The sequence below is a fragment of the Schistocerca cancellata genome, chromosome 4, assembly GCF_023864275.1.
Source record: "Schistocerca cancellata isolate TAMUIC-IGC-003103 chromosome 4, iqSchCanc2.1, whole genome shotgun sequence".
Lineage (NCBI taxonomy): Eukaryota > Metazoa > Arthropoda > Insecta > Orthoptera > Acrididae > Schistocerca > Schistocerca cancellata.
Genome location: NC_064629.1, coordinates 148,991,236 through 149,003,290, shown reverse-complemented (window position 1 = coordinate 149,003,290; position 12,055 = coordinate 148,991,236). Strand labels below are relative to the sequence as shown.

Here is a 12,055-nt window from a genome sequence, read left to right as displayed (position 1 = left end):
GTGGGTTTGTAGATTCCTACTATGTTCCTCTTTCCCAAGATTTTTCCTACGCTCTCAGCAACTTCCTTAATGAAAGGCAAAAAAACTTTTGATTTCACCAGTGCTTGAGCATCGCTACAATTTCTACACAATGGCCTTAATGCTCTTTTCACCTCAGCGAATTAATAACCATTCTTTAGTAATGCATTGGTGAGACATTTTAATTCTGCGTCAAGCAGCTCTACTTCAGAGATTTTCCTTGCTCTATCTGCCGACATTTATTTTATGCCTCACTTTTGTTGTGTGTGGTGGTTTGAATCCCAGTGTAGGTAATGGTCTGCTTGCTTGGGTTTTTGGTAAATCGTGTGGCCCAAGATACCACCTTCTTTCTTGAAAATTAGCACATCAAGAAAACGCAATCTTCTGCCTGTGTTCTCCTCCATGATAAAGTGAATCTTCAAATTTATCCAGTTGAGGTGTTTGTGAAAATGATCCAGTTCCTTCCTGACACGCTGCCACAAAACAAACATATCATCCACATACCGGAACCAAATATTCGGTTTCTTCTTTGCAGTTTCCAATGCTTGCTTATCAAATTTTTCCATAAAGTAGTGTGCTATAACTCGGCTCAGTGGGCTCCTCATAGTGACACCATCCATCTGTTCATAGAACTCATTGCTCCATTTGAAATACGTGATTGAATTTAAACAGTCCTGCAACATCGGGAGGTAAAATTTGATTCAGCTGTTGCAACACTTTATTGAAAGGAACCATAATGAATAGTGATACCATATCAAAACTGACTAATACATACTCCAGCTGTACCACTATGCCATTTAATTTACTGATAAAATGTGCTGAATTCTTTATGTAAGAATCCGTTTGGCTTTATTAAGGAAGTTACTGACCGCATAGGAAAAATCTTGAAAAAGATGAACATCATGGTAATCAACAAACTCACCCGGAAGATACAAGATCACGAAAAAGGGGCCAAGGCGGCTTGCCTACCACTGGAAAAAAGCAGGAATTTATAGGATTCTGTGTTTGGGGGGAAGTGTGCCAGGGTACTACAAGAAGAATAGTCAAAAATTGACTAGATGAACACGAGGGCATTCGCAAAAGAGAGGAGATTGACAGATCAGCTGCTGCGGAACATGCTTTGCAGCCAGGAGCCCGCCACACTCATTTTGCTAGGACTAAAGTACTGGGCAGCCACAAGCGGATACCATGTAAGATTATACAGAGAGGCCACAGAGATTGTAAAACAACCCTGAAATTCCAGTAGGAAGGAGGAGGGTGTGAAACTAAATGACGTTTGGATTTCAGTGCCAAAGATGATGTGTACTAGTCTTCCACCAAGGGGTGATAGCAACAGCGGACGACAACAGTCGACAGTGGCCAACTGTGGTCGCACATTCATAACGTGACATCACACCATGGCGCAGAAGCATGTGTAAGTTTAATTTTGCTGTCATCAGTAGTAAGCCAGGGTGTGAATCAGACATTCAAAGAAGCTACTACACCCCTCGAAAATATCCTCTCTGCAGATGGTGACGAAATGTTGGGGTTTTCAGGTGAAATCCATTCGAACATGGCATAATAGCCCAGAACATTTTATTATTTGTGAGATTTACATTTTACAAATATGGAGGCATTAATGTGTTACAAATAATGCACTCGATGTAGCACTGTTTTCCCCTCCTGACATGTTTGCTACAATGGGCAACAAAGTTTTTAGAAAATATCACTCTGAAGCTACCCCCTCCTTGCAGAACTGTGGCTTTTTTTAACTGGTCTTCTCTTGGAGGTTGTCTTCTTACCATAAAATGCCCATTTATACACCAACTCAACAACTGTCAAGTGGTGCACCTACATTTTTTTACTTACCCAGCTAGGCAGCAACTGCCGAGCGAATTTTTTCCACAGTAACATCTGTGTGCTATGTGGCATATTTGTCACATAGTACACAGATGTTTCCATGGAAAAAATTCGCTGTTGGATGAGTTGCTGCCCTGGCAAGTGCACCATTAAGTGCCCATTTATACACTGACACAAAACACATCAAGTGGCCACCTGCATGAGGGACTGTCACCTTAAAAGCCTCAAAGCACAGTAAAAGCAGCTCTGCACTCAATATGTTAAGTTTTTGAAAAGGTTGCTTTATTTGCTATCCTGTGATTATGTTCACAAGTTAACATGACAATGTGACAAAATGTGTCAATGAAGTTGAACATTTGACACAGGTAAATAAGGTTTTAATACAACAGTAATGAAATGGAGATAATGCTACCTTCCCTGTTTACCTTTCCCCTGTTGCTTCATAACCTGGGTTGTGAGTAACTGAATCCACTTTCCCTTCTTCCCCTTTTTTCCCCTCTCTCCTCCCTGACGAAAGAACAAAGTTCCGAAAGCTAGGATTCGTAAATTTTCTGTTCTGTTTTGTGTGTCTATCAGCTGTACTGAGCTGAGGTAAGTACTGGCCAGCCCCTCTATCTCTTTGTTAGTAAATGTACTGAGATGTCATTTTAGCTATGGTATAGTGAACAATGTAGCAAATTTTTTGATGTACACAACAGATTTCACATTTGTAACTGCTGAGTTATGGCACCTTTACAGTTTTTCTGTGGCACTGGCAGGAGCCTTCTAAGAACATTTCAACAACAGAACATGTGTGGAACTTCATCAAATAGTTACAAGATAATCTCCAAGTGTTCTGTTAAGAAAGTCTGTAATTATCCATGCAAAATGGGTGAGACTGTTATGCAGGTTACCACATGGATTGCCTATCTCCATTGGTACATCTTCCAGTACCTGTTGAAGTGCATCTGTTAAGTGTTGTAGATACTTTAGAATCTTGTCAATGGAACAAGGACAATTTATGTGATTCTTGGAAAGTCTGCACCACTTGTTGATAGATGCAGTTATTTCCCAAATTCTCTCAGCACTTCGAACTGACAAGTAGTGAATATTGCGTGGATTGATTTGCCCATGATTGGCAAAGATGCTTCATCTGTGAAGAAAATCTTGCACAGGAACAGCACACCACTTTGTAGTTTCCACAGATACCATTTGGAGAACTGCAACCAATTTTGAAGCTCATTGGGATGAAGCTGTTGATAGTGTGCAACAAGGAAGGAATGGATATGTTCCAAGCTGCCTGATTGTGACATGTGAGTTGTGTGCTACCACTACTACAATACTAGCTGCATTTTTACCCCATCAGTACCATTCTTTGTCATAGGCATATTTTATTCTTCACACTTCCCACTCCTTCCTTCGTTTGTAATGTTTGCAAAGACAGGCTGTTGGGGTGTGATGAAACAAGGATATCTTTTGGCATACACTTACAGCACTGCTCATTTACCACAAACAAAAACCATAGTCACCTTCTGGACTGTCATATACACTGTGGAAGTCTGAATAGCTTTATGAGCAAGTTGTCTAATCGCTACAGCAGCAGACTGGACACTGATGTGCTTCTAGAATGTACCAGAATTACACATCTGCTTACATTTGGTACAGCAGGGCAGATGTTTATAAATACCTTCCACTGAAGGCAGGGCAGTAGTTTGGGACACTATTAACTTTGTTACCATTTGATCAAGTTCCATGCAAGTTATATCAAAGTTCTCTTCAAAGGCTCTTTCCAAAACCACAGAAATATATGTATATATAGTTCCATTAAAAATAAGTCAGTTCCTCCATTTCAGCAGCTATAAACAGCTGCACCAGACTGGTCTTTGGACTGGAGACCACAAAAACAGCAAACATTAAAAATTAGTTGCATTTGTAGATAGGAAATTAACTGCCCATCCATTATAAACGACTGATTTCAATTTTGTATCCTCCCCCCCCCCCTTCACCCCCCCCCCCCACACACACAAATATAGTGCAATATACACTACTGGCCATCAAAACTGCTACACCACGAAGATGACGTGCTACAGATGTGAAATTTAACAGACAGGATGAAGATGCTGCAATATGCAAATGATTAGCTTTTCAAAGCATTCACACAAGGTTGGCGCTGGTGGCTACACCTATAACGTGTTGACATGAGGAAAGTTTCCAACCAATTTCTCATACACAAACAGCAGTTGAGCGGCATTGCCTGGTGAAACGTTGTTGTGATGCCTCGTGTAAGCAGGAGAAATGCGTACCATCACGTTTCCGACTTTGATAAAGGTTGGATAGTAGCCTATCGCGATTGCGGTTTATCGTATGGCGACATGGCTGCTCGCGTTGGTCAAGTTCCACTGACTGTTAGCAGAATATGGAATCGGTGGGTTCAGGATGGTAATACAGAACACTGTGCTGGATCCCAACGGTCTAGTATCACTAGCAGTCGGGATGACAGGCATCTTATCCACATGGCTATAACGGATCGTGCAGCCACGTCTCGATCCCCCGAGTCAACAGATGGAGATGTTTACAAAACAATAACCATCTGCATGAACAGTTCGACGATGTTTGCAGCAGCATGGACTATCAGCTCGGAGACCATGGCTGCAGTTACCCTTGATGCTGCATCACAGACGGGAGCGCTTGCGATGGTGTACTCAATGACGACCCTGGGTGCACGAATGGCAAAACATCATTTTTTCAGATGAATCCAGGTTCTGTTTACAGTATCATGATGGTCGCATCCGTGTTTGGCGACATCGTGGTGAACCCACGTTGGAAGCGTGTATTCATGGCGTATCATCCGGCATGGTGGTATGGGGTGCCATTGGTTACGCATCTCAGTCGCCTCTTGTTCGCATTGACGGCACTTTGAAGAGTGGAAGTTACATTTCAGATGTGTTACGACCCGTGGGTCTACCCTTCATTCAATCCCTGCGAAACCCTACATTTCAGCAGGATAATGCACAACCGCATGTTGCAGGTCCTGTTCGGGCCTTTCTGGATACAGAAAATGTTCGACTGCTGCCCTGGCCAGCACATTCTCCAGATCTCTCACCAATTGAAAATGTCTGGTCAATGGTGGCCGACAACTGGCTCATCACAATATGCCAGTCACTACTCTTGATGAACTGTGGTATCGTGTTGAAGCTGCATGGGCAGCTGTACCTACACACGTCATCCAAGCTCTGTTTGACGCAATGCCGAGGCGTATCAAGGTCGTTATTACGGCCAGAGGTGGTTGTTATGGGTACTGATTTCTCAGGGTCTATGCATCCAAATTGCATGAAAATGTAATCACATGTCAGTTCTAGTATAATATATTTATCCAATGAATACCCATTTATCATCTGCATTTTTTCTTGGTGTAGCAATTTTAATGGCCAGTAGTGTATACAAGACATAAAATACCTGCACTTTTGACTGGAACCAGATTGTGTGCATAAACTCTTAGACAATCCTTGGAGAGTGTGCACACACTGAATTTTTTGCTGTGTGAACACCAATTCATGGAAAACTGCTGCTGCAGGGGTCAAGTTTCATGGGCAACAGTGTATTAACGGCAGAGATTGCCTTCGACTATTATGATGAACCAAAGCAGATATACAGCAACAAAATGCATCATCTCACTGCTTCCAAATTGTAGCTGAATGGTTTAGGGAACACTTCAAAATTATGAAGGTGTATGTGTGGCCCCAATGTCATATGATCTCAATCCAACCAACCACAAGTGAGACATAGACAGGGACGTGCACTCCTTGCACCCAGCTCTGAAACATGTTATTTCAGTCATGAATTGGTGTTGCAAACTTTAAAAAAAAAGTGATGGTGGGAATCAGTGCGAAAAGTGGCTAATTTTATTCAAATATTGACTTTTATACCATATTACATTATAAATATGAATTAATATTACATTAAATACTCACATTATAAACTTTTATTTTATGATATTTTACTTTAAATGAAATGTGGAATAATTTCTCATTACTGTCAATGGTTTTATATACTTACACCAGAGCCTTTGTTTGAGGCCTGTCGTTGCTCTGGCAGCCTTGCTAAAAGATTAAGTGCTAAATCTGCTACCCACTGAATTAGCTGTTGCAGTGATTGCAGTGTGCTAGGTTCAACAGTGAACTCCTTTGCTTCCAAATGTAGCAAAACTTTATCAACATCTGTTATTGATTCAGTCATGACATCTGGAACAAGAGAAACTGAGTAAAATATTTGAAGTTATTAACGCTATTTCACTTTCTCATTCAATGGAATACAGGAGTACAGCCACACAGATAAGGCTTTATACAATTCATGTCTCAATCAGCACATTATTTCACCCCACAATATTTACTTCTGTGGAGCTTATTCACTATTTTTATCAATAGCAAAACATCAGTGTGAAAATGTACTATGCAGGCACAATACCTCTGCACTTGAGCTGCTGTGAGTGACGCAAACACAATATCCCCCCCCCTCTCTTCACACACACACACACACACAGTCCTGTTTACTAAGATTGGCACTACATGGAAACAAGACACTACCAGCCAACTTATACCAATTCCTCCATTCCTAAAATCTCTCATATGACATGTTGTCTTTTTAATACTCCACTACAGCTTTAGCAGTTGTACTAGATTTAACATACATCTCTCTCTCTCTCTCTCTCTCTCTCTCTCTCTCTCTCTCTCTCTGTGTGTGTGTGTGTGTGTGTGTGTGTGTGTGTGTGTGTGTGTGTGTCCTGGAACACACTGATGGGAAAAATTGTAACATGGTCTGTATGTAAGTTCTAGCTCTAAAAATGAGTGTGGTATTCATCGAAACAATATGCAGCAAATCAATTAAACCACACATAACACTTAAATTATTGAAAATCCAGAAAAATTAATATCCAAAGTTACTGAAAAAAGTACTATGTGGAAAGCAGAAGAAAGTTTAAGAGTCTAGCAACATGAGTTGACAGACATCAGTTACAGTTCAAAATGAATATCAGAAAAAAACTGCATTTGTTAAAGAATGGATAAACAGAGTAGTGATTAAATGGAAATACAAAATATCTGGTTTATTATTGATGATAAAAGAAAAAAATTTGGATCTGAAGCAATGACATGATGGGCAAAGATAGGAGACAAGTGGAGGAAAGTTGATTAACAAGAGAGTACTTACAGTTAACATGTCACTATGACAATAATGGTATTCTAAAGCATAGGCATTGGGAGAAAATATTCATGATCTGAACAGTAAAACTCACATTTAAATCAGCTTTTTTATACAGGGTGCTTCACAATGTCACCAAAAATCTGTAAGGAATGATAGTGTGTCTCTACATGCGTGTACACACACACACACACACACACACATACACACACACACACATATATACTCTATCATTTTTCTTCAGGAAGTATATTCTTTTTAACCCATCATTTATGAGTTATGTGTATGTGTTTTACCTACTGGTATCATTATACCCTAAAACAGAAGACCTGTGCCAACTTAAGTCTGCTACTGTCATTTTATCTGAATATACTCCATGCATCCAAAAACTTCCAAGACATATTTTATTTCTGGCATATAAGCACCATCAGCACAGCAACTATAGTGGCAGTTTAACTCAACAACTGTAAACAACAGATGTGTATTGATCACAGTTGTGAGCACACAGTGTGGATGTGCAGCTGCTGTGTGTCAACACTGTTTTATCACAAATTGCAATGAAGCAACACCTGTAAATCATATGTGTTATGCACATTCTCCAGTATGTTTTGAAGAAGAGAAAAGTGTATGCAGAGTTTGTCCCACACACCTTGACTCCTAAACAAAAACGTCAATGCATGGATGGCTGCTGCAACTTGATTGAAAAGTGCAAGGTGAACAATTTGTTTCCATGAAAATCATTGCAGATGACGAGACTTGGTGTTATCAACATTAATCTACCACAAAATGACAAAGAGCAAAAATTCACATGAAGGGTCAACAGGGATAAGATAACCAACATTCAAGCCAATGTGAGACGCAAGTTGAACAACATCTCAAAGAATAATTTTTCTAAGAATTTCATATTGTTGTATGAATGTTCCATGCATTGAGCTCAAGTGGGTGGGGTAGGAGTGGCATATATGTGGAACACTTGAGGCATTAATACCATCATAACTGTTCTCTACTTCTTATTAACTATTATTATTATTATTATTATTATTTATTAATCTCAAAACTGTCTGAACAGGTGGGGTAAATGCACTCTATTACAATATGTTGCACTGAAATTTCTATGCCATGAGTACAACAAAATGGAGAGAATTTCTACCAGAGCAAAAAGCTATGCATGACAGGTGTATGTCCTACACAAAGGTGAATGAGTTTGACTGAATCCTGTCTCTGAGAGTTATGGTAGGAGCATCATAGTTTAGGCATTTCTTTTGCTGTCCTTGTCCCTCGTCTGCAGTCAATATTCTGCCCACTGATGCATGATCCTCTTTGATCAACAATAAGTTACTAACCCTCTGGGAGATAGTACTTTCTTCAACTTTGTCAAACATAGAGACCTCTTATTATTAGATCTTAATTATTTTCTTATCCCTATGTGGACACACATCCAGCAAAATGCAACCCCAACCTGTCCCTGCTGTCGAAGCAGAGAGCCCTCTGTGTTCTGGACCATTTCTCTACTAGGTAAATTAGCAGAATGACTTGAAGAGAGTGCTAAGGGAATCAAAGTAGATGAGAAATTTCTACCCTTTGTTATGCTTTACCTGCTTCAGTGTCTTCAGCATCATGTACAAATGAACAGTGTTTACTGCAAATGTATGTCACAGTTGGCAACTCAAGACACAAATGGGAAAACTCACTTGGCACACATAATAAATTATGATAAACCCCTAATGGCTGTTTAACATATTTACACTGAGGTGACAATAGTCACGGGATACCTCTCAACATCATGTCAGACCTTATTTCCCTTGGTTTAGTGCAGCAGTTCAATGTGGCAAGGACTCAACATGTTGGAAGTCCTTGCAGAAATTTTGGGCCATGCTGCCTCTGTAGCTGTTCATAACTGTGAAAGTGTTGCTTGTGCAGGAGTTTCTGCACGAACTGACCTTTCAATTATGTTCGATAAATGATCAATGGGATCCATGTTGAGCAATATTCGTGGCCAAATCATTTGCTCAAACTGTCAAGAATGTTGTTTGTACCAATCATGAACAACCGCGACCCAGTGACATGGCATATTACTATCTATAAAAATTCCATTGTTTTTTTGGTACATGAAGTCCAATAATGGCTGCAAATGGTCTCCATGTAGCTAAACATAACCATTTCCAATCAATTGTCAATTCAGTTGGACCAGAGGACCCAGTCCATTCCAAGTACACACAGCTCACACCATTATGGAGTTGCCAAAAGTTTGCACGGTGTCTTGTTGACAACTTGTGTCCATGGCTTTATGGGATCTGCACCACCTTTGAAATATACCATCAGTTCTTACCAACTGAAATTGGGACTCATCTCACCAGGCCACAGTTTTCCAGTCATCTTGGGTCCAACCAATATGGTCACAAGCCCAGAAGAGTTGCTGCAAGTGATGTCATGCTGTTAGCAAAGGCATGTGCATTGGTCATCTGCTTCCGTAGCATATTAAAGCCAAATTTTACTGCACGGTTCTAACGGATGTGTTTGTCATATGTCCCACACTGATTTCTGCAGTTTTTTCGTGCAGTGTTGCTTGTCTGTTAGCACTTACATCTCTATACAAACGTTGCTGCACTCAGCCGTTATGAGAAGGCTGACAGCCATTGATTTGTATATGGTGAGAGGTGATGCCAGAAATTTGGTACTCTCGGCTCACTCTTGATATTGTGGATCTCAGAATACTGAATTCCCTAACAATTTCTGAAATGGAATATCCCATGTGTCTAGCTCCAACTACCATTCTGTGTTCAAAGTTCGTTAGTTCCCGTGGTGTGGCCATAATCACACTGGAAACCTTTTCACACGAATAATCTGAGTACAAATGACTGCTCAACAAATCCACTGCCCTTTTATACCTTGGATACATGATACTATGGCCATTATAACAAACCTCCAAAAACAACATTTGGAGTGCTTTTCTTCAGAAGCTCATCACTGAACTTAAAACAATTCTAGGTCTCTTAAGAGGGTAAGATAGTGATTTACTCCAACACTGCCACTAGAGCTCTGCATGACTGAGTAAGCAAGCACAAAATGCAAGATGGGGTGAGCACAGTCTAATTGCATATGATGCCTGCATCAGTTATATTAGCCGAGTGAGAAGAAGTGACCATACCCTAGGTAATATGTATTTTTTAACAGGAACTACAAAGAAATAACAATGAGCCCTCACTTTTCTTTGTGAGAAGGTTGTAATTGTGTGTAAACATAAAATTACTATGTTCCTTTGGCCTTATGTCCACCATCTCATTAAGCATGCCATAAATGAAAAGCAAGAAGTTCTTAGCAGTGTGTGACAAATGTGTGCAAGTTATGCACATAAAAAATGTAATCATTAACATAACCATAGTTAGTGCGTATTGTCTTATAACGAAATGGAAGTACTATAATTCGTAATATTTCATCAACATAAATCACATGTTTCTTGTGTTAAAGTTCATAATTTTCACATCAGTTCTTTATTACTTATGTTTCTTTTGTCTATCATCACTGAGCCTTCAAGTGTAGTGTCATTGTCACCCACATAAAGAGATTGTTTCAAGGACGGGATGAATACCAAATCTTTCACAACAGAGGAAGATCTCTACATTTTAATAAACCCTGGAGATGATTCAAGCAAACACGAAAGGAATCTACTAGGGATGGTGGTTGCAGCTACAAGATGTATTTTATTTATCCCAGCAACCAGCGCGTCCTGTGAACAGTACTTTAGTGAATATGGCATGTTATTAACAAATTGCTAAAAGCCAATTAAATCCAAACTGCATCATTAATCTACTACTTATCAACAAGCAAATGTAAGTTTTCTTCTCTTGCAAACAAGTGAAAAGTGTGAAAAGTTATGACTACAAATACATAATGTTCCTCATATGTTTTCTCTTAGATTTCAGGGATTGTTTTATTTGTTGCATACATAGTTTCCAATCACTGATAACCAGAATCAATCTTTTGTTTGGAAATAAGTCTGACTTTTTTCTGTGACTATACTGAAATATCAAATTACCTTCCATATGCTGTATGTAGTTACAGTGAAACTTCGATGTTACATTTTTCATCATTCTACACCATAAATTCAAAGCCTTTGTGAAAAACCCATGAGATCAATGCTAAAAATTCCCCAATTTTACATTTCTTCCTAGTAAGGTTTACCTCATTCTAAGTTCTTACTTGATGTCTCGCTTGACTTTGTCCCATTTTCTCCCCATTGACATTTGATGTGACTAAATGAGTTATAAGTCGCACAAAAGACAAATGGTTCACTCCACGAGTGTTGGCGGAGTTGAGGGAATATTTTAGGCCATTGCAGAAAGGAGAAACGTGAGAGAGGAAAAGCTGATGTAATCCACGATTGGCATTGCCAGCACAACGTGCAATATTTAGCTTCACCATGCAATTATGATACAACTACTGCTAGATTGCAGCAGCAATGGAAAAACAAGATATGTGAAGTGTTCTGGACCCAGCCAACATGTGACAAAGGAAACCAGCAATCACCATTTCTTGTGCCACTTATAACTCAGTTTCATCTTTTTGCATGAATTTCCGATGTAATGTATTCACCAACAATATTGATCATCAACCTTTTAAATTCAGACACTGAGTCTCGAAGAATATGCTTGGTCATAATCAAGGAAACATCAGTCATTTTCAGCTAGTGAGCTTTTCCTGGCTGGTGAACTGTTAAGTCACCCAACAGCCAGCTCACCCATCACACCGTACTAATACATGTAAAATGAACTTGCCTGCTGTATGTGTGGACAGGGGAGTGTCCTTTCAACAGTGGGGCAGCAAGTAAGGGTGAAAGCATTTCGTGGAGTGCTAAAAATATATTTTTCGTGATGATGATGTGCTATGGCACAGATGTCACACAGAAATAGAACAAGGATTTTGAGATAGCACATTTTATAGACTTTCGTCTTCAAATCTAACATGATACAGTTGCAACAATGACACAGACTATTCACATATATGATGAGTTTGTTTGCGTGGC

The 12,055-nt window shown here is 39.7% G+C and overlaps 1 protein-coding gene across 1 annotated transcript in view; it reads right to left on the bottom strand.

The window, feature by feature from the left end:
- Window positions 1-12,055, bottom strand: part of LOC126183313 (mediator of RNA polymerase II transcription subunit 16) — a 295,961-nt gene that overhangs the window by 45,569 nt on the left and 238,337 nt on the right. The window contains exon 12 of the mRNA XM_049925164.1: window positions 5,893-6,077. Within this exon, the coding sequence (XP_049781121.1) occupies window positions 5,893-6,077 (185 nt within the window). The remainder of the gene's footprint in view (window positions 1-5,892; window positions 6,078-12,055) is intronic.